At 36.9% G+C, this 24401-nt stretch overlaps 1 protein-coding gene across 2 annotated transcripts in view; it reads right to left on the bottom strand.

Annotated features, from left to right (window-relative positions):
- The window catches only part of Rasa2 (RAS p21 protein activator 2), a 112222-nt gene that overhangs the window by 53981 nt on the left and 33840 nt on the right, over positions 1–24401 (bottom strand). For both annotated transcript variants that reach the window (XM_085689585.2, XM_085689586.2), the window contains exons 4-8: positions 22586–22680; positions 10778–10854; positions 5982–6065; positions 4362–4434; positions 887–963 (exon numbers count right to left, since the gene is read on the bottom strand). In XM_085689585.2, the coding sequence (XP_085545711.1) occupies positions 887–963; positions 4362–4434; positions 5982–6065; positions 10778–10854; positions 22586–22680 (406 nt within the window). The remainder of the gene's footprint in view (positions 1–886; positions 964–4361; positions 4435–5981; positions 6066–10777; positions 10855–22585; positions 22681–24401) is intronic.

A 24401-nucleotide genomic window follows, 5' to 3' on the forward strand; every position in this document is an offset into this window, starting at 1 on the left:
AAATTCTAAATTACATTTCTATTTATTAATTTGGGGGGGTGGGCACATGCCGCTGAGTACATGTGAAGCTCAGGGAACAATTTACAGGACTTGGAATTTTCCTTTCATCGTGTGTGGGTACCAGGGATAGAACTCAGGTAGAATGGCTTGGCAACAAGTGCCTGTACCAGCTTAGCCATCTCCCTCGTCACACTTTAAATAATATAGAAAGAGAAACTTAGGTTTTCTAAGTTTGTTTTTTCTTTAATCTGTAGCAGTAAGGACAAAACAGTTACTTAACTGAGTTTGAAAAAACAAACCAATATAAGAGTACAGTTTCTCTTCTGAAGATAATTAATATGTAAAGGCTGGTGACTTAGAAAAACATTGCCTACCACTGTGAACACATGATTAATGTGCCTTTAGGTAACACACTGTTAACATCACACCTACACATGCATTTGACAAAGTTTCCTTTCCAAAACAGCATAGATATTTATTTAAGACCTAGGAAATATCACAAACTTCAAACACATGCACCTGTGGCGTTATCTCCTTACCTCACTGAAATTTCTGATAGTCAGCAGATATGTTAAGAAGAATAAAAAAATTATTTCTAAATTGGCTTAAATATAATTGCTTTTCCATTCATTATACTATAACCAGATAGTTAAGGAACAATTAAATTAAGAGAAAATGGAAAACAGAATAGGTGAAATTAGGTTGTCTTTGCTCTCACAAGAAATATACTTTGGTATTTCTGAAAAGAAATCAGATTTTGAAAAGATAATTTGGATTAAATTAGATGTCTGTTTCTCTAAGTTTCTTCTACCAATGTGCTAGAGAGTATTCTATCAAAGTTCACACAGGAAAAATTAGTTCTCTAGGAAAAACACAAGACACACACCTGATTTCCAATTTTTCAATGTCCTCTTCTTCTACTTGGAACTGGGATTTCCTGGTATAACTACTGGATCTGGTTACCTATAAACAAAAATATTTTAGTAAAAAATATTTTAAAGCATCTTTTTCTATCATGAGTTAAAAAATGAAAATTCCCAAATATTTAACTGCAAATATAGAAAGAGTCAAGAGTGGAAGCAATTTTCCAAAGCATGGCAAGTGCACTAACGAGGCACCAGGGAGCTAAGGGAGGATGGCACACAAGTTGCAGGCATCCTTGCCTCCCCAGCACTTCTATCAACTCTGCTTGCAGCAGCATCTGGTTCCCAGTGTCTGACAGCAACAGAAAGAGGAAAACACTGTGTTCAAAGGGCTACACTTCTAAAACCACCTCAGGTCTTCCCTACCTTTCTCACAGCATACCACCCTACTCTTAATTCCTTCTCACATTTTTGCTGAAAACATCAAGGCTACCGGACAGAAACTTCCAGCTGAACATTCACTTTCCACCTCAGGCCTCTCTCTACTAGAGTTTTTTTCTAAGACTACCTCCTCCAAGCCAGCTCCTTCCCCCAGTGTATTTTAAGTATGTGCTATAAGTATGTATCTATCTTAATTACAGCTTCTAGTCTAAGAAAACTTTTCCTCTTATATCATAGTCCTCCTGTCTCCTTTTTCAGACAACTACCTTAAAAGTAATTAATTCCTTTACTTCCTCACCACCCACTCAGGACAGTGACGACTTTATCACCAGCTTCCTTACAAGGCACCCTTGTAAAATCTCTCTCCATCACCAAACCTGTAGTCTACTGACATTCCTTAGTGTCCCTCTATCTGTTCCAGAAGAGCTCTTTGCTTTGAGCTTACCCAAGGATTATCCTGCCACCTCTTGCTACTCTCTTTTCTCCCTCAGAATCTACACAGGTGCCATTCTGTTTCTATCATTCTAAAAACAACTTAAAGATACACGGTGTTGCCTGACTTACAAAGTGTTATCATGTCCACCATCTCTTTGAGGCAGCCGGGGCTAGATTTACTATCCTGCCTGAAAATGAGGAGGCTACAGAACAAAACTTAAGCAGCACTTAGAAGCTGAATAGTTAGTGCAAAGCGTCTTTCGTTTTCTTCTCTGATGCATCTCTTCACTCCCTGGGCTTTCCTGGCTCTGTGCCAAATCTTGTATTGTGTTTTTTTTTTTCTTTTTTTCTTTCTTTTCGTTTGGATAGCCCTGGCTGTCCTGAAACTCTCTTTATAGACCACGCTGGCCTTGAACTCACAGAGATCTGCCTGCTTCTGCCTTCTTCAATCCCAAGTTCTGGGATCGAAGGTATGCGCCACCACCGTCTGACCGCAAATCTTATATTGTGATCTATAGTTATCACCTATCATATTTCAATAACGAACTGTCCCAATAGGAGATGTTATTTGTTTCTAAGGCTCACTATGTAGTTGAGACTGACCTTGAAATTCTGATTTTTCTGTCTGTCAAGGATTGGGATCACAGGCATGCACCACATCTGAGGCCTAGTGAAAGGCTTTTACATGGTCCTCAGGTACTTCTAATTTCTTTCCCATTTTCCTCCTACAACCAATTATCTTGACCTGCAGTATCTTTCTTCTCTGAGCTGTTTGAACACTGAAACCACGAGTTTTTAGGCACCTGCTGACAGATCACAGCTACTTCTTTCCAGGCTCAGGGATAGTCCATGACTACAATTAAAGCACCTCCATCCTGGTGCTGGAAGATCTCATTCATCAGCTTATCCTGTCTTTCTATTCTTTTTTTTTTTTTTTTGAGGGGAGGGAGTAAAATAATTTATTTTTATTTAATGTTCATTGGTGTTTTACATGCATGTATGTCTGTGTAAGGATGTCAGAAGCCTGGAACTGAAGTTACAGACAGCTGTGGGCTGCTATGTGGGTGCTGGGAACTGAACCCAGGTCCTCTGGAAGAGCAGCCAGTGCTCTTAACCGCTGAGCCATCTCTCCCACCTCCATCTTTTTAATTTTTAATTTTGGCTATTTTCTTATTAAACTTGGTTAAATTATTATCCAGATGTTCTTTGGACATAACTTTCAGTTTTTCTGTCTCTGTGCCTGAAATGTTCTTTCTCTGGAATATTCTCTCTGTACTCAGGGAAAACTGCTCTTTCTCTGGACTGTTTCGATGCTGAGCTCAAGCAGTATGTGCTGCACATTACAGCTGTATATATGTACATCTGTGTGTGTTTTCTTATGTCTTGCTCTGGTTTTGCCAAATATATCTATCTTTATAACCTGTCTAACAAAGGGCTCAATGAATAAATGTTTCAAGGCCTGACAGGTAAATTATTATGGCGAGCAGATCTGACCCTGACCTTCAAAAAGTTACTTGCTTGTTATGAGACCCTATGTATAGTGAACTTCAACTCATCAGAGGTGTGAACAACGTGCAAAAGATAGTAACTTTGGAAGCAGTTTTTTAAAAATTGCAATCTTCTTCATGTTCTCATGGTTGGACATAACAGCCATTAATAACGCAGAAAACTGCAAGTCCTCCAGGAAAGGGAGTCTCTTGCATTAGCATGTTTTCCTTTTCCTTTGCTTCTAACCCCACCCCACCCCCATCTCCTATTTCATCTTTGGTATTTTCTTACAGTAATCAGGCATGAGTAGGGGCACTCTGGCATCCTCTCCAAAACAGAAGAAAAAATACAAAAGAAAAACTTTAAGATGTAACTACCTATAAATTGTTCTCACATATTAATATTAACTGCAACTCATTCTGTTATTACACAATCTTTTAGAGATTTTGATTTTTAAATTTTTCTAGTCTTCAATTAATATGAAAAAGAATTTAATAAATACTTGAAAGAATGTCAAAGCACTGTATTTGGGACAATTTCAAGGCAGCTAATGATGCACCTTGGTGGTCTAGTGGTTAGGATTTGCTCAAGGCATCTGAATATCTTCTTGAACAAGAAATATCCACAGAATAAATTAGATTAAGAAGAATTTAATGATATAAAGGTCTATCAGGAAGTGCTTCATACTCTCAAAAGAGTCTTGTATTTGGCACATTTGTTAATATTTTCCTTTAGAAAACTGCCCTTTCACAAGATATGAAATGCAGGCTTCATGATTAGTTCCTCATTAAAGTCAACTGGGAAAAGATTTCAGATCTTCTGAGTGGTAATGCTTGTTTTTCTAGATATTTTAAAACAGTTTGTTCAGAAGAGTCGCTATGTATCTGGGGACTGGAGAGTGTGGGAAGGAAGGGTCTGGAGGAGAACGACTACTGGACAGGTGTGGCTCTAGCCCTTCCCACTTCCAAACACCCAGAGCTACAGTGTTACACCATGGATGTACTACTTTCTGGACGGAAAGTATTAGTTACATTAATACAACTGATAAAGTAATTACTATGGTCGTGATCTACAAAATTAAATCAACTAGAATTCTATATTAAATATGAATATTTATATAAAACAAGAAATTACCTCAAAATAAAAGATTTCATTAAACTGCGGATTGCTTGTTTTCTTCTTTACTTTTGTCTTCTTTTGGTCATTCCTGTTCCAATGTGGTAGAGTTTTACCTTGTAGAACTTAACAGTACACAATTATAAAACAAGCTATTTCCAACCAGGAAGCCTGACCTTTGCCTAAATGTTAGGATGACTGAGGGAAGACGATGGTTTGCATACTGTGTAAGGGGACAAAAGTCAGTATGTCCTCACAAATTCAAATCGAATATCCATACATAGGATACAAGTTTTATGTATCTATACAGGCCAAGATTGAATTACCGTCTCCATGGCTGTGAGAGGTTGACTGTCACATTCTCTTTGAAAGTTTTAAGCACATCATACTACATAAGCAGAAAAAGTGGTAAGCAGAAAGGCAGTGAGACTCAAAGTGCCTTTACTGGTGTTGAAAACACCTGGGGAACAGGAAATGTCTCCTAACTCAGTTTACTTCTGGGGTGCAGCCATGACAGTAACTTAAACAAACAAATACTAATTCTCAAGTGAATATAGAAATTCTACGGTATTTATGAGTAAATGTTCAGGGACTCTAGCATCTTTAGCCAGACTCAATCTAATGTGAGTGTCTTGTGCGATTATAGCATAAAAGCAAAATCAACTGTGATTTTAAAAAAAGTTTCTACTAAATGTGACTTTAAAAGTTCCATTAAAGAATGTGTTCATGAGAAGCTGGATGGTAGTGGCTGTGGCGCACGCCTTTAATCCCAGCACTATGGAGGCAGAGGCCGGCAGATCTTTCTGAGTTCAAAGCCAGTCTGGTCTACAGAATAAATTCCAGGACAGCCAGAGATACATAAAGAAAGCCTGTCTGAGGCAAAAAGAAGAAAGAAGGAGGGGAAAGGAAGAGAAAGAGAAGGAGGAGGAGAAAGAGAACGAGGAGGAGGAGGAGGAGGAGAAGGAGGAAGAGGAGGGAGAGGAGGGAGAGGAGGAAGAGGAGGAGGAGGAGGAGGAGGGAGAGGAGGAGAAGGAGGAGGAGGAGAAGAGGAAGAAGAAGAAGAAGAGGAGGAGGAGGAGGAGGAAGAAGAAGAAGAAGAAAAGAATTTGTTCATGGGGTAGAAATCATTAAACAGAAAACAAGAACAGTCTGCTAAGTTTCAGTATATTTCAAGGCTTATCATCAATAGGCTGGGCTTGAATACAGGCAGTCAGGTGTATATAACTTGAGGTTTTTGTTTTAGACCCTGATGGCCTATAACTTGTCGTGCAGACAAGGGTGACCTCGGATCCACAGAGATCTACCTGCCTCTGCTCATAAGTTCTACAATTAAAGGCATATACTCCCCATTGCCTGGCCCAAGGCATATATTTTAAAGTACATTTACAAGTATATAAAATTTAGGTTTTTCCCATAGTCTAGTAAATACATAACTTATCTGAAATGACACCCAGAATCTTTCTACAAAAACAGAACTTAGGTGTTTACCAAGTGTACACTAAAATTTACTGAAATATCTTCTTTTAAAGCATTATTTTATGTCATAGTTACTTAGCATTTGATCTAAGAACTTTATATTTACAACTCTTAAATCCAACTTTAAACTTGAAAACCCAGTAACAATTCAATAAACATTACCTAGAAGGGCCAATTAGGGAAACTGTTGCATAAGGATCACAACTTTGTCCATTTATGAGCGGCAATCCATGGCATGCCTTGATGCTAAGGTAGAATAAAAGAGATTTTAAATTATTAGAGTCAAGTTAACATCATAACATATTATCTCCCTTCACCCTTAGCCTTCTTATGGACTGGGGACAGCACCCTAAATTCACATGTACAGGGCAAGTGCTCTGTGACTGAGCTTCACTCTCAGCCCTAAAACATTACTATTAAGTAGAAATCAGCATATTCAAAGGGCTTAAACTCTTTTACCGCTTTTGCAATTCCAATACACCAACTACTCCAAATGATATATTTGCTTATTTACATGATTATTTCCCAAAGAGAAGTAAACAGTAATGACACGGTCAGTACTCAGACTACCATACCACATTCTTCCTGGTAAATACCAAGGTACATTTGTGGTTTGATAATATATCAAAACTGCTGTGGCTTCTAAAAAGGAAAAGAAAGTCATGAAGCCTTGCATGAGAAACTACAAACCAGGCCAGTGCCATGGCACCATATCCTCTGCTAAAGCATGAATGACACACAAGGAAATGGTTGTGGTTTTACTTAAAATCTGATTCATAAATACAGGGCACGCTTCACACAATCTGTAGTCTTTCCTAATGATTCTCAGCATCAGCTCCCACGTCATTCCGTAGAAAATGTTCTAGACTATAAACACCAAGGCCATCTAATCCATTTTATGGATTGTAGTTGTATCTACAGAAAGCACAGAACAATTTAATGATCCGATTCTCAAAGTTTCTTAGTAATTATTGGTTGGTTGGTTTAATGTCTAAGTCTTCATTTCCTACTGCCTAACAGAAGCTCATGAATGTGGCTAAGTGGCTTTTTTTTTTTCATTTTCTTTTTTCTTTCTAAAGAGCAACACCCCCAGTTTCTTTCCACACTCACTCACTGCAAATGGAGCACTGCCATAAAGAGAAAGCTGAAAATAAGACTTACATCTGCCACCTGGGCATCAAAAGTCAAATTTAAAAATTATGAAACTAGGGCTGGAGAGAGACATGGCTCAGTGGTTAAGAGCACTGGCTGCTCTTTCAGAGGACCAGGGTTCAATTCCCAGCAACTACATAGCAGCTCACAACTGTCCGTAACTCCAGTTCCAAGGGATCTGACACCTTCACACCAATGCACATAAAATAAATTGAAATAACTTATTTAAAAAAAATTCTAAAACTAACCAAAAAAGCATAGACCAAGGAAATATTCTAGCGTTTATATTTTCCCACCAATGAGGCATCATTGATCAACTACCAGTATTCTTTTGTGGCTGGTGGGCCTCTTACCACCAGCTCTGTGATATATGCTGGTCTCATTTATCTTTGACAAAGCTTAAAAGCACATTATAATCAAAATGAACTTAACTGATCCTACAGAACAACTCAAATACATTCCAGGAATACAGAGCATTTAGTGACTTCACTTGCAATGTAAATAGTCAATAAATATGACTTGTTGTGAAAAGAAAAAAAGTCAACTAAAACAGAAGCGGAAATGTCAGAAAATATAAGAGTAAACAAGGACACTTAAAATGTTTACTTTGTAGCATACAAAGACAGAAAAGTTTTAAAACTGGAGGTCTAGAGATAGAAAAATGTAAGGTCTGACATAAACAGTGAAGAGGAGCTGAACCAACATGAGAATAAAAGAATTCAGCTTTAGATGTGTATGGCTGCAATGTTACATGACAGTACAGTAGATAAGAGACTAAGATTCAAAACAAACAGGCTGAATGTACAAGGTACAAACAATCTTAGACTTTGGAATAGTTGTAAAGATAACATACAGAGTTTCTGTAAACCCAGTACTCAGTGTTAACCAATATAAAACTATTGTAATCAAGAAACTAACATTAACTTAATGTTACTAATGCCAATTAATCTATAGATGTCACCCAAATTTTGCTAAGATCTGGGATGCAGTATGACATCCTACACTACATTCAGGTGTCATGTCCTCTTAGTCTCTGTCACTCTGGGATACCTGCTTTTGTATTATTTAATCTGAGTTTGTCTGGTATTTGCTCATGATCAGACTGGTATTAGATATCTTGGTGTCTTTTTCAGTACATAATATCAAGAGGTATTAGATGTCTCATTACTGTGAAGTGGTATCTAAAAGATAACCTTATGGGGAGATTCTCTGAGATTATACAAATGTGAATCATACTTAGGCTAACATACTTAGCATTCCTAGATACTTCCTCATTCTACTAGCCATTTATTTCTATCTTATATATGTGAGTGTTTACCTGCATGTCTGGTACCTGTGGAAGTCAGAAGAGGGTGTCAGATCCCTCTAGAAATGAAGTTGTGAGTCACCATTGGTGAGTAATCTAGACTTAAAAATGTCCTTTGAAAGGATTGCATCCAATCCTCCTTAACCCAACAATCAAGAAAAGGGCATCAAGCTTTATAAGCTATCTGTACAAATTTCTTTAGTCATGTAGGATGTAACTACTGCGGAAAATTGAGCGAAGAGCACAAAGACCTCTTTGCACTACCTTTACAACTTCCTGCAAATCTATTGTATCAAGATAAAAAGATATTTTAAGGGGCTGGAGAGATGGCTCAGTGGTTAAGAGCACTGGCTGCTCTTCCAGAGGTTGTGAGTTCAATTCCCAGCAACCACATGGTGGCTCACAACCACCTGTAATGAAATCTGGTGCCCTCTTCTGGTATGTGGGCATAAAATGAAGGCAGAATGTTGTATACATAATAAATAAATAAATCTTTTTAAAAAATTTTAAATAAATGCTCAAAATTGAAATCTAGTCACCAAACTTAAGAGTGTGAAGTTGCGTTTATTTAACCAGCATGTGCATTGGTTGAGTTATCTGGAAAAAACTGGTTGGAGTTTTAAAGTTTGTCTCAGTGGTAGAATTTAACTGTGTGTTCCTGGCACCAGGAAACAATATTCGAAAGAAGATTCACTACTATTATAGTCAACAATGTGAATGAATATCAAAAGGAGTATACCAAGTAAAAATAAGCCAGACACAAAAGACTACATGTATTATATGAGTCTATCCGAATGACATTCAGGAAAAAGCAAAAAGCCACAGACACAGAGATCAGACTGTGGTTGTCTAGAGCTGGGTGTGAGGAAGAGGGAATTGAATTACGCCCACGAATGCCTTTTGTTATAATTTCTTCTTTTGAAACTATGCTAACAGTTTACATTCTCAAAAATAAAACCAGGAAGCTAGAAAGATGGCTTAGCAAATAAAGAGCCCTTGATTCTCCTCTAGAGGGCCAGTTATGTTTCAGGTACACATACCAGGTGGCTCACAACAGCCTCCAACTTCAGGGGTCCAACACCACTGACCTTTGCAAACACTTATACATGTGTGACATATACCCACATAAACACACATTAAGTAAATAAAAATAAACAAATATACCTAAAAAAAAACCTAGGCCAACAAGGACTAAATTAAGAAACCTAAAATGGTATGTAAATAAACTAACTATCTGACTAACAGTACTTCAAATGACTATAACAACCAAACTCAAGCAGGAAAGGAAGTAGGCTGTTAGTCTAGGGGTAAAATCTGCAAACAAATCTTGGAATGTCTTTTTCTTTTTCTGTTGAGAAAGGGTCAATATAGTCCTGGCTGTCCTAGAATCTCAATGTAGACCTGGCTGCCTCAAACTCACAAGGATCCACCTCCTCTAATTCCTGAGTGCAAGGATTAAAGACATGCACCACAATACTTGGTTTAGATCTATTTTTAACAGGTTAACTATAGTTGAAAAATCAATAGAACAGAAACCATAAGTAAATTTTACTGTCCTTATTAAATCTATTTAAAAGCTTTCTATTATGAAATTCTTAGAAAAATGGTGTAATAGGTATATTGTTTTGGCAATTCATACACACATGGCAATCTCTTAGTCTCTTTTTATTATTTATGCATCAAGACAGCAAATAAAAGCAGAAAAAATTAAACATCTAAGATCATATGTAATATCAGCATGGACTAATACAGAAAGGCAATGACTTGAGAATTGGTTTTCATCATTAGGAGAGTAAATTATAGTTTTAATTAATTTAAATTATAGTTGGAAGCAGCAATAGGAAAGTAAGAACTTCTCTATTTCCTTGCCCTGAGGTATATGGGTGTGTACCTGATAATTTCAGGGTTATTCAGATATCAACCGAGAAAAAGAAACAGGGCTCCAGAATGAAGGAGTCTTGGTAGCTTGCTGATAAACTAGGGTACAGATCTGATTGGGAGGAAAGAAATAGAAGACTAGACTAGAACAGGAATTTTACAGAGCAGTCAGACTATTAAGAATGATAAAGAATACCAAATCTGCAGGAAAAATGCAGGCAACTCTAGGGGATCCACTAGAGTGTCTTGTCGTGTGTGTGTGTGTGTGTGTGTGTGTGTGTGTGTGTGTGTGGTGTCTGGAGTTCTTCCAAAAGATATCCTCTAGAAACAGTTTCCAAGTCTCCAATGCTAGGAAGTCAGAGGCTCTTGCCTATGACATTAGAGATGTGTCCTTTAACCGACAATCAGTAAAATAAGTTGAATACATAATGACTTGCCATAACCTGAGTGGACCAGATGAAAAATAAACTGTATTATCAGCTTGATAAAGAAATGTTAGATGAGAGTTTCATTTTGAAGTTTCTGAAATATTTAAAATAATAAGTTGGTCTAAGAATGTAAAATAGAGAATTATTTCTAAGTAATTTAGGCAAAAAAATAAAAATAAAAAAGAAATGCTTACTGCACAACGAGCTGCTGGCACACAGTTCCATTCTCCGTTATCAGTTCATTCAGTTTTAATTCAAGGTGAACTTTTCCCTATGACAAAAAAAATCATAAACTGAACAGTCTATTTTGCTATCAAAATATTACAATGTACTTTTGTCACACATATTTAATTATTCACTAACCACTCTCACATGGCTCTGCACATACTTAGTTGTTAAATGCCTAATAGCCAACAATGTATATATCAAAGTTCTGAAAGAAAACAGTCTAATACTTGTATTAAATATAACACACAAGAATTTATGAATTTTATGCCCTGTTTAATAAATGTTTAAATACCTCAATGACCAGTTTTTCCTTAAAAATGGCACTTATGTTTTTAGAAAAATTAAAAAGAAATTAATTCCTAAAGCAGTAAAAGTAAATTAAAGACAGCAAGAATCAATTTTTTAAAACTTACTTCTATCAATTACTAAAGATAATTTAATATCTGTTGTCTTAGGGAGTACTATGGGAACAGAGGGGAACAAACAGACGTCTAAGACAGAGTCACTACTTAGGAGTTCACAAACCAGGGATACATAAATAACAATACATGAGCAAAATCATTGCTAGAAGGACTGGAATAAAACAGTTCTCTCTGACACACAGCTGTTAAGAGGTGGGTTTAAAACAGTTTAGTAAGTTTAAAGGAATTTAAGCTGTCAGCTTCCTCAAGAAAAGAGTTAGGAACAACAACATAATCTAGAGATTGGTTATCTTTTCCCTTCACTGCCAACGAGCAATTCTAAACTACTTAACAATTAGTGCTGCACTACCCCCAACAGCTGACAAGACAAATTCTCACAGTGCCAAGTGGGGTTCTTGGGATATAATGTCTAGCAGCTGGTGAACTGAGTGATCTTATCAGAGGAAGGGTATTTACTCTCTAGTTATGGCTTCTCTTCAGAACCCTTTTAGACAACTGTTCAAAGAATCTAACCTGAATCAGCTTTACTGCTTTATGGGGACTTGTCTTGCAAGAATGAATCACAGGACCATTAGCTATGAAGTTCAGGGGTAGATGAGTAATACGTGACAAATACTGAATAGTTATGAGTCATAATACAACAAAGGTCTGAATGAGAAAACATGAAAATTAAGTTCTAAAGAAACAAAAGGCATCAATGAGTAAAATCAGCAGTTATGTAGAGTTGGAATTAACCTGAGAAACAATCCAGGAAAAATCTAGGCACATACCGATATATAATCACATATCTTACAAACTATGTCTTTCATCATTCCTGCATTTAGCATTCACAACCTCTGTGTTTCAAGACTGGCCTTGAAGGTCCACACTACATAGTAATTTCGAGTATTACTCAACTGGAACTTTAAGTCACATGTTCTGTCAAGCCAGCACGTGTGTGTTACTTATCCAGAAAGGCAGTTTGTACAAATGAGCAAACATCTGCATATTAAAGCAGTTTCACTATTTTAAAACACACGCATTTTGTAGTCTTCCAAATATCTCTAAGAAGATGTCTAGAATCTACTGTACTTCTGAGCCAATAAAAACCATTAAAATATAGGGGAAAAAGTATTCACAACTAAAATCACAGTACGTAATCCTAGAAATAAAAGATACTTAATGAAATTCTACCAGGAATTATTATCATTGACTCATACCAAGCTAGTATATTAATTATTCCTACTAATGGTCAAGAGAACATTCCTTTGGTATTAGTTAATAACCTAACTGTATGTTAACCTGGTCAAGAAAATATTGAAGATAGAATAGACAGACACATATTATTAGGAAGAAACACTAAAACTGAAAGACAGTTTATAAATTAAGAAAATTATAATTTTTTGTGGTTTTTTTCGAGACAAGGTTTCTCTGCAGCTTTGATGCCTGTCCTGGAATTAGCGCTTGCAGACCAGGCTGGCCTCAAACTCACAGAGATCCACCTGCCTCTGCCTCCTGAGTGCTGGGATTAAAGGCGTGCACCACCACTGTCCAGCGGAAATTATAATTTATAAACAATTAACAGTACCTAATTGTTTACCGAAAATTAATTAATTAATTATTGTGTGTGTGTGCTCACTGGCACACCATGGTGTCTCCTCCCACCTTTAAATGGATTCTGGAGATAAAACTCAGATTGTCAGGTTTGTGTCACAAAAAGCTTAACCCAAAGCATTTCGCCAGCCTTCACTGTCTACTTTCATAAAAAGATAATAATTGGTTTATAAAAAAACAAAAACAAAGACAGTTACAGCTGGGTAGTGGTGATGTACACCTTTAATATCAGCACTTGAAAGAGAGACAGGTAGATCTCTGAGTTCAAGGCAAGCCTGGTCTACAGAGTAAGTTCTAGGGTAGCCAGGGCTACACAGGGAACCCTGTACCAAACAACTACAAAACCAATTACTAATACGGTATGTAATGTTAACCTGAAAACATCTATGTGCAAATTACTACACCAGTATCCACCAAAACACTGAGTATTACTGCACTGACTTTAGTAAAGAAAGTGAATGTAAATTTAAATTACACAAAGCTGCTTTTCAGTGTTAAAAAGGCAAAAACACTGAGCTCTGAGCATAGTGACCTGTAGTCCTGGCACCCAGGAGGCTGAGGCAGAAAGCGGGCAAGTACAAGGTCAGCACACACTATATAGCCAATCATTGTCTCAAAAAAGGGCAACTATGTGAACAATTTAGAAAAATTAGTGTTCCCTGATTATTTTTACACAAAATTTCTTACATATCTCATCACTGTATAGATTTGGATTACAGAAAAAACAAATCTCTGTCTTATAGAAAGTGTACTCATGAGTGCAGCAAAACCTGATACTGCCAGCCTTATAGCCAGGAATAGTCGCTTTAACAGGCCATATAACCCAGATTTGGTTAATGAGACAGAAATAAAGTGCCAGTGTCATTCCACAATTGTTTTCTTAACCTCCCCCCTCAAAAACCCACAGCCCAAAATTATTTCCTATGTGTTTTACATTTCAATGCTCAGTAGTCTATCAAAAATTATTAAACAGATGACAGAATAAAATATGTGTGTGTGTGTGTGAATAGCAGATTTTAAGAAGAGTAGGAGTTTAAAATAGCTATCTTAATTTTTTTAAAAATCACTGTTTAGACCAGGCCAGCATCAAATTTATAATATATACCCCTGGGGTATTTGTTAATATTTTTATAATAACTATTATTTTACATGCTGGCTACAGTCTGGGTTTTTTTTGTTGTTGTTGTTTGTTTTTTTAAACAGAAAATAAAGTGAAAAATCTAGTAAATAACTGGGAACCATGAAAAGAATTAAGTGAAAAATATAGAGCTCAGTAATAAAGTAACTGAAATAAGATTATTTAGCATCAGATTGGCTGCAGCTGAAGAGGAATAAAACGAAGAGGCTATCAGTAGAAAATACTCATAATAAATCCCAGAGAAGGGAAAAGCATAACAGATATGTATATATCCTGATATCAAATAAAAATACATGAAAATTTATGCATAGTTTAAAAAACAGAGGTACTCAGGCAAAATGCAATGCATAAAGACAAAAATCCTCTCATGTTTAAACAGTCTTTAAATCGCAAACATTAACAATTTTCTTACAAAAACAACTCAGTATGTTTCAGGGCTGGCGAGCTGCTTCATGGTTAAGAGCACCGGCTGCTCCTGCAGAGACCCCGGTTCAATTCCCAGCGCCACACGGCAGCTCACAAGCATCTGCAACTCCTGCTCTGGGAGACCTGAGGCCTCTTCTGGATTCCAAGAGCGCCAAATACGCACATGGTCCACACACAAACACACTCATGGAGACACAGACACAAAATATATAAATCTAAAAACAAATTCAAAAGAACTTGGCATGTTTCAACTGTTTTTAAAAACTTATGAGGGGAGAAAAAAATAAAAACTTGTATGACTTCTGACAGATTTTTGCTGCTTGCTTTCGAGATCAAGCCTTGCTATACCGCCTAAGCTGTTCCTGAAGTCAGGGTAGCTGCTCTTCCTGCATCAGCCTTCAGAGTAGCAGGAATTATGGGCGTGCATCACCACAGCAGCCAACATAGCTTTATCTATAGAAACTGCCTCTGTAAACAATTTTGGACACAATTGCCTGTCACATAAAACACAAAGTTTTACTTTATAACATCTTGTATATTAGTGGCGAGTCTTTAAAAAAAAAAAGATTTGTTTTTCTCTTTGAACGGTAATAATGAGATAAAGGTACAGTGGTGCATGCCTTAAGTTTCAGCACTCAGGAAGCAAAAGCAAGAAGATCTCTGAGTTTCAGGCCAGCCTGGACTACACAATGATTTCCAGGCCAGTCAAGGCTACATAGTAAGACCTTGTTCCAAAAATAAATAAATAAATAAAAATTAAAAAAGAAACAGAATAGCTAATTTCTATTTCTTCCCCATGTACAAATTTATAAATAAAATGAAGTTTTCAAAATCAACCTATATTAATAAATTATGCTTTTATATTCATGATGCTTTAATTGAGCATGTGTTTAATAAACTAGTATAGATTTCTTAAATGGTTGTTTAAAATAGTTTTAAAACAAAGGTCATGAACAAAAAGTATGTAAAATTCAATAACTTATGGTATAATCCAGATGGTCAAGATCATCCTGTTGGGTAAGACTTAATAATTGCCCCAAAAAGATAAAACTAATATTACATCTGGCATTACATCTGGGTTTGCTACCTGTACAAGTTGTGTGGGACACCAGTCAGAATTAACAATGTATGTAAAGTATGTCCTATATCATGGTACTTAAGAAATAAAAATGGAACCAAGCTTAAAAGCTGTGAGTTCCAGCAACTTTACAGCTAAGAGGATGGCTGCAGGCACTGAAGCCAAACAAAATTTACAGAAGGCACTGGCACAAGCTGAACTTCACTTGTATGGAGGAAAACACAGGAAAAGGACACCAAGTGGCACACAATGACTATCAGAATCATAACCAGTACTAGAACCTAAGGAGGGAAATGCTTTAAAATGAAAGAAGCAGTCAGCCAAAATCAGGACCTGATTAAAAGTCAGGGAAAGGAAGGACTAGAAAGGCCCACTGAACTTAGTGGCATAACGCCCTAAGTAGTGAGAGCCATCTGTGCTTTCCCTCGAACTCACTGCAGAGTTGAAGGCGTATTTTAATGGTTTAAGAGAAGAGTTCAACAAAGAGGGGGAATGGCAAAAAAACAGAACCAAGAAAAAGGTAGAAAAGGGCTGAAGCAATGTCTCCGTGGTTGACAGCACTCACAGCTCTTGTAGACGACCCAGTTTGACTCCCAGAACCCACGTGGTAGCTCACAACCACTTGCATCTCTGTTCCAGGCGATCTGATGCTCTCTTCTGACTTCTGTGGGCTTTGTACACGTGTGGTACATATACATATACTCAGGCACAGACACATACATAAAATATTCTTTTTAAAAAATTTGTCAAGGAGCTGAAGACATGGCTCAACAGTTAAAGAGTAATGGCCACCCTTGCAGAGGACCTGGGTTTAATTCCCAGCACCCACATGGCAATTCACAACCATCTGTAATTCCAGTTCCCAGAGGTCCAACACTCTTATGACTTCCACAGGCAGCAGACACACTTGTGGTACAGATATACATACAGGTAAAACATAAACAGATATAAAGTTTTTAAATTAAAATTCTGTGCAAAAGGGTGAAAAATTCACTTATTAAATACTGCTATCCTGAACTTCTGAAAAGAAAATAATAACTGCAATAAAAAAGTAGCAATATTAAAGGATAAAATATTTAAACTGCTTTGGTATAAAACACAAGTTACTAGTGGGGATCCTCTCCTTTGAGAACTAAACTACATTTATGCACGTCACTTCATGTGAACCTCATTTCATAATGGTCCTTGGGGTACAACCATCAGCAATGATTTGAGTTACAAACATTCATTGGTGGTAATGATAGAAAATTAAACATCTTCCTCTCTGAGATAAAGATACTAATCATTTCATCCACTCAAGCCCTTAGACAAACAGGACTAACCCAAGCTCCAGAATGTACTGCCCTATAATGTTTCCTCGAACTCTATCAAAGTAGACTTCAGAGAATAGTGACACAAATTTAGCCAAGTTCTCTTTGCAAATTGTAAGATCTTTGAGGATGAGGAAGCTGTTGGCACAGAGACTCAAAGATGAATATTGCATTTTTTTTAAGAGTCAATAAAAGAGTAAATTCACAGAAAGAAACAAAGGAAGAGATATGTACTCTCATTAGACATACAAAAAGAATCGGTGAAATCTTTAGGAATCTTTAGTTTGGTTGGTAAAGCACCTACCACACATGCATGAAGATGGCATTTAATGCCTACCACCTACCCAGAAAAATGGCTGTGTAAAAAGATGAGTGTCTAACTACATTCTAAATATTTGCCCTTAAACTCACAGATAAGTACAGTACCCATCTGAAATATCAAGGAAACTTCTCTTTGCAACAGACCAGGACATTACAGAAAACTACAACCAACAAAATGCAGAGCTGCAGAGCCCAGTCCCAACAGAGACATCTACAAGACAGTTCCTTTACCTAAGGCCTGGGGTCATTGTGAAAGAGGGGGGTGGAAAAATTGTGAGAGCCAGAGGATCAGGAGTTTGCTGTGAAACTGTGTCTACTAGTAATGCTAGAAAGTACGTCCATAAAGTTTCACCAACAGACAGCTAATGGGGCTTGGGGTGAGGGTAGCCCAGGAGGCCCCAATACTACACAAAGAGTTACAGCCACATAAGAAATGACAGCAGGAGAAATAGTCCTCCCCAGGAAAGAGCACACCAACTGGTTATCTAACACCAAATGGTGGGCTCTGAAAATACAGACAGGCAGCATTATACATATTGAGCAGGTTGTAGTTATGAACTTAAGAATACATGCATATACATAGAAACATACATATATATGTACACATATGTGTATATGTAAGAACAATTAATGAAAAAAGAAGACATGAATTTGAAAAAGAACAAGAAGGGATATAGGGGAGGCTTTGGAGGAAGGAAAGAGAAAAAATGTAATTATATTATAATCTCAAAAAAATAAAAATAACTTTTTAAAAAGATAGACATGATATTGTCTCCCTATGCTAGAGAGGTAGACACAGGCAGATCCCTGAGACTCACTGACCAGCAAGTCTAGCAAATTAGTGAACTTCAGGTCTCAATGAGACCCTATCTCAAAAAGCAAGAGAGGGTTTGAGGAATGACACCCGAGATTATTCTTCGGCCTCTACACGCACAGGCTCACATGCACATGGGCACCTGCACATGCATACATCCATCACACACAATTCCCCCGTAAGACCTTTCAATCTTTTCTACCCACAAGAATAAAGCTGTTAAAGTTAGAGTGAAAGAAGAAAACACTAACTATTCACTCTGTAAAATGCAAAGGGAAAGAAACATAACAAGAAAAGCAAACCATCAGTCAGCGAATCTCAGTGCCACCACCTTAGTCTGCATTGCTGCAGGGTGGGCCTGCTGCTGCGGGTGACAGTACACACAGTGTTCCTTCGTCAAAGCCCCAAACAGAAACTTTCTCTGTGGCACCCAGCCATCTTAGGAGAATTTAAAGTCACTTCAAAGATCACTTTTAACTTAACTGAATTTTTATTTTGTCTGCTACTGTCATGTCAGAACCTAACCACCAATTAACATGCAGCTTTTGTGCAAATGCCTGGTGGCTAGCTCACAGGTACAGGGAACTTCTTGCAATTCACCTTTTCAAAGCACCCCCACTACTGAAAGGCAGTACAGCACTGTGATTAGGAGTCAGACAGATCTCTAATAAAATCAGTTTCTGTGACTGGAAAAGTCAGTGCATCTTTTAATTCTATTAAAATAACCTGTAAAATGAGGTTAATACTATCTACATCTTGGTGTTATTAAGGAACTTAAATGACATGATGCATATTAATTACTCACTATTGTTCCTAGTACATACTTTTATAATTACTAAAAGTAATCATTAGATTGAAACCTGGCTAAATTCACTATCATGACTTTCTATATTGTCATCTATTTTTATCTTTTCATCTTTTTAAAAAAGTTACAGAACATACAGGGTAAAAAACATTAACAGACTAGGCTTGTATTAATTATAGGCTGTTTTCATATCTTTAATACTTACAAGGTTAATGTGGTATTCTCAGATTGGTCTGTGACTAAATAATCATATTCCCAAAGATATCATACTGTCTTAAAAAGTATTATCCATGCCTCCCACCTCCTACAGCATTCTTCTTTTAAAATCTATTTTAAATAACGGGTAAATCTTGCTAATTAGCATTTAAAATTTCTGAAAAGGTTAATGACTAATGGTCATGAAACCAAATAGTACTACAATTTAAAATGCCAATACTATATATAAAACATAAATGCTACTTCAAGTATTTCATGTTTCAGAGGTGACAGTTTTATATACACACTGTCAGAAGCCTGTGCTACAGCATCAGTTTCTAGTGTCATCTTCAAGTACTACATAAAGAATACTCTATAGAGTACTACACTTTTAGAACAAAACCCTTAAATCCTTCAGAAAATTTATACTGGTCAGTAAGCATGCATTTAATAAACAAATTGTAAGGAATCTCCTAATCTATTTCAGATCAAAATCTCAAAGCCCTCTACCTTTCCTTTTGTTCAAATTATTAGAAAGATTAGATGGGTACAGTGATGCCTGCCTATGATCCCAATACTAGGAAGGTTACTAAGGTGTGTAGAAGCCAACCTCAGGTACAAAGTGAGCGCCATCTCCAAAAAGATTAACACCATACCCAACTTCTTATGTGGATTGTATATGGAAAATGTATTAAATCATGTATCAAAAAAGAAAAAGTAAATTGGCAATTTTGTAAGGCTACATTAGAAAACACCTGTGCTGGCTAGTTTTATGTCAACTTGATACAAGCTAGAGTTATTTGAAAGGAGGGAACTTCAACTGAGAAAATGCACCCCTTAAGATCCAGTTGTAGAACATTTTCTTAAGCAGTGATTGATGGGGGAGGGTCCAGCCCAATGTGGGTGGTACTACCCCAGGGCAGGTGGACCTGGGTTCTATAAGAAAGCAGACTGAGCAAGTTATGAGGAGCAAGCCAGTAAGCTGCATCTCTCCATGGCCTCTGCCTCAGTACTGTTTGAGTTCCTGCCCTGACTTCTTTCAGTAATAAACAGTGTCTTAGTTTGGGTTTTACTGCTGTGAAGAAACACCATGACTATGGCAACTCTAATAAAGGAAAACATTTTGGGGGCTGGTTTATAATTCAGAGGTTTAGTCCATTATCATAATGGCAAGAAGCATGACAGCATGTAGGCCGACATGATGCTGGAGAAGGAGCCAAGTGCTCTACATCTTGATCTGCAGGCAGCAGCAAGGAAATGCCACGCTGGGCCTAGCTTGAGCATCAGAGAGCTCAAAGTCCACCCAAAGTAACCCACTTCCTCCATCAAAGTCACACACTCCAGCAAGGCCATGTGTCCTAATAGTGCCATTCCCTATTAGTCTATGGGGCCATTTTCATTCAAATGACCACAAAAGCAATATGGAAATGTAAGTCAAATGAACTCTTTCCTCTCCAACTTGCTTTTTTGCTCAAGGTGTTTCTCAGGGCAACAGAAACCCTAAGTAGGACACCACCAGATTGACTAGTGGTAATAAATTTACATTTGTATAGAGATTAACAGGTTGTTTGTTTGTTTGTATTAAAAACAAAAATTTATGCAGCCTGGCTGGCCTTAAAATCCTGCCTTCACTTCCTCAGTTCTGGGACTATAGGTTTACACCAAGATGCTCAGTTTCTGTAATACTGAGGCTCACACCGAGAGCTTTGCACACGATAGTCAAACACTTTACCAACTGAACTACAACACAGCTCAAAACTAATAGTTTTAAAGTATTCTTCTCATGCTATATGAGCCAAACTGGTGAGTTTTATTCTCATTTTACAGAAATGAAGCTAAAGGTCATTAAAATAACCATATAAAAACACTCAGTAAGAGTCTTCTGGCTTCTAATTTCACTCCATTCTACTTCTTCATATTGCTTCTCACCTGGGTTACTGACAAAGCTATACTACTGGGATCTGAACAATACTTATGGTCAAATGCAAAGAATGATTATTAAAATGGGGTACAGTAGATAAAACAAAAAGAGCTTGGCTATATTTTGTACTTAAGGAATTTCAGCAAACAATACTTATTTTTTGAGAACTGAATCACAGAGATTGCATGAAAGGTTATGAGAAAATGAAAACACACTTTATTTGCAAAGTATCTGTGGGTATGTTTCTTCCTTTGTCTTAACCGTCTGAGTCCTAGTGGCAAATTATAGCCTCTACAGCAGAAAAGGACTCCTGACTGCAGTTATGATCTTAGAAATGGTTTTACAACCATTACTGTATTTAATAAATAATAGGGTTACAAAAAAAAAGATTCCCTTAGAAATATTTTCTAAATCGTAAAAACTCAAGCTTTCTAGAAACTTCAATATACATTTTGTGCAGAAATGTGATTTTGATTTTGAGAAGAGGAAAGAAGAAACTAATAAGCATAATGCTACCTTTCAGATAAAAAGAGGTGAACAGGAAGGGGGAGGTAGGAATGAAGGCTGTGTATTGCAGACCCCCCCCCCCATGGTTTTAAAAAGTAACCTTTTCTGGCTACTCCCCCTCCCCCCATCTCTGTTTTCTTCTATCATTCTCTCTTCCCTTTATCTCAAATAAATTTCACACTCAAACTGTCAAAAAAAAGTAACACCTTTTCCAAGTCTAGTTAATTAGAAATGGAATAAAAGCATCCAGATAAAAATGAATAAAATCAGACTTCCATGTATTCCCCAAGGGTTAGAGTTAACAAAACAACTTTTCCTTTAAAATGTTTCATCTTTTAAAAATGCAGGGCTGGAGTGATGGCACAGTGGTTACAAGCATTGCCTGATCTTCCAAAGATCCTGAGTTCAATTCCCGGCAACCACATGGTGGCTCACAACCCTCTGTAATGAGGTCTGGTGCCCTCTTCCGGCCTGCAGGCATACACACAGACAGAATATTGTATACATAATAAATAAATAAATATTAAAAAAAATAAAATAAAAATGCAGTAATTTGCTCCTGGGTCTCAGAAATGAAGGAAATGTCTTCTTGCTGGGTGTGGTAGCACCTTTAATCTCAGCACTAGAAGGCAGAGGCAGGTGGACCTCTATGAGTTCCAGGCCAGCCTAGGCTACATATTGTGTTACCGGATAGTCAGGGCTACATAGAGAGACCCTGCCTCAAAGACAAACAAATGAAACTCCTAAACTATATATATATATATATATACACACACACACACACATTATTTTTTCTTATAATTATCAATGGTACTTTTTAATGAATATCACTGTGGCATTTCTAACTATGTATATATTGTACTTTGCTCATGACTACCTTCTTTAAATGTCTTTTAGATTTTTATTATTTTGTGGTTAGTCCTCTATGAATACATGTATGTACATGTGTATTTATGTGTTTAGGTGCCATGAACATGTATGGAGGTCAGAGGCGAGAGTTAGTTCTCTCTGTTCACCTTTACAGGGACTCTAGAGATTAAACTCAGGTCATTGGGTTTAGCGGCAAGCACCTTACCTAGTGAGCTATCTCACCATTCATACCTTATTTTTATATCTGCATGGAAAAGCCACCTCCTTCCAGCTCTCTATTACTTGAAGGTCTATAATAACAGTATGAACTAGTATAATTAGTTGGTTTTCATTAATTTTTTTTTATGTCACAGTCTCTTATAGGTTTAACGTACCTGAACTTCTGAGTTCGAGTCAACAGGCTGCAGTGAAAACCAAGTTTCTTTACCACTGTGATTACACAAGTCTTCTTTTTTGATGGCTACTTTTCCTACAGAAAATTAATAAGATGATAAGAAAACATATTTTATACAACCTTATGACTCATTAGCAGTGTTTCATACTTTGTGGAAAATACTTTAGACTTAAATATGTTGATATAAAAATCTACCACCACCCTTTCTCTGAAATAGGATGTTGCTATGTAGCCCTAGCTGTGCTGGTACTTGTTATATAGACTAATATAGACTTGAAATCATGGTGATCTTCCTGCTTTAGCCTTCTGGGTGCTGGAATTACAGATTTTATTTATTTAATTTATTTATTTATTGGAGATAGGGTCCATGTTGTCCTCAAACTCTCTTTGTAGACCAGGCTGGTCTCGAACTCAAAGAGATCCACCTGCCTCTGCCTCCCAAGTGTTGGGATTAAAGGCATGTACAACCACTGCCTGGCTGTGAGTACAGAATTTAAAAACCTATTTCTACAATGTACTTTCCTGCTATACCCTAAAAGAGAAATGTCTTATTTTTGTTTGTTCATTGGTAGACCCTTTGATGGGTCTGAATTGGGATTAGAAAAACAGCCATAATCCCAGCACTCAGGAGGCAGAGGGATTTCTGTAAATTTGAGGCCAGTCTAATCTACAAGGGGAAACCCTGTCTCAAAATACCAGAAAAACAAAAGAAAGGAAGGAAGAAAAAAGAAAGAAGGAAGGAAGGAAGGAAGGAAGGAAGGAAGGAAGGAAGGAAGGAAGGGAAGGAAGACCTGAGTTGAACTTTAATATAGTTTAGCACTTACTCAAATTAATATTTTACTAGTACATTCAGGATAAAAAACAAAATATAAATGACGGTGCATTATAATTTTCCAGGTTCTGTAACACCGTGAATGAAGTAAATGTGCTGCCTAATTTTGAGCAGTTATATCTGCATTTAGAAAGAGGTTATATGTTGCAATTACAACAAAGGACAAATAACATCACCTATTAATAAGAAGGACCTCAAAAACTATCTTATTAAAATTTCACTTTATCAAAACATTATTAAACTGATTATACTGCTTCAATTCATATATTTTCAAAATTAAGGCACCTATCTACCAAGGAAAGATCATGAACAATGTAGTAGAAAAGAAATAATCTTCAAATGAAGTATTTGCCATGTTGGTGCAAAGCATTTCCTTCCTCAATTCAAAGATTGTACAAAAGCTCCAACAAAGGAGATATGTTATGGTTTAAAACCAATTTACTTTTTCCTTTTCTAAAAAGGAACTACATGGGGCTGGAGAGATAACTCAGCAATTAAAACACCGGTTACCCGTCCAAAGGTAATACCCTCAATTCCCAGCACCCACATGGCAGCTCACAACTGCCTGCAACCCCAGTTCTAGGGGATCCAATACTCTCACTTCACACAGACATACATGCAGACAAAATATCAAAGTACCTAAAATTTTTTTTTAAAAAAACTACTTTCCTTTTAAGTACCTCAACTACATAACTGTCCTTTTGCTTGTAACATATCTTATTTTTAGCTCAACAGTTGAAAACACTAAGAAAATGGTGAATTTTTATGAGTAGAAGTATAAATTTTGGGATAGCAAGTGAAAAGGAAGATCGAAAAATAAACAGGAAAACTTATTTTTTTCTGGAAACAGATGGTGATCATACAACTGCAAGATATATTTAAAAAATAGTGCAAGCTTTTCTCACTTTTCTCATTTTACAAATATTTTATCTTGATAATCTCAGCACTCAGGAAGCAGAGGCAG

Source organism: Myodes glareolus, chromosome 4, assembly GCF_982192425.1.
Source record: "Myodes glareolus chromosome 4, mMyoGla1.1, whole genome shotgun sequence".
NCBI classification, from domain to species: domain Eukaryota; kingdom Metazoa; phylum Chordata; class Mammalia; order Rodentia; family Cricetidae; genus Myodes; species Myodes glareolus.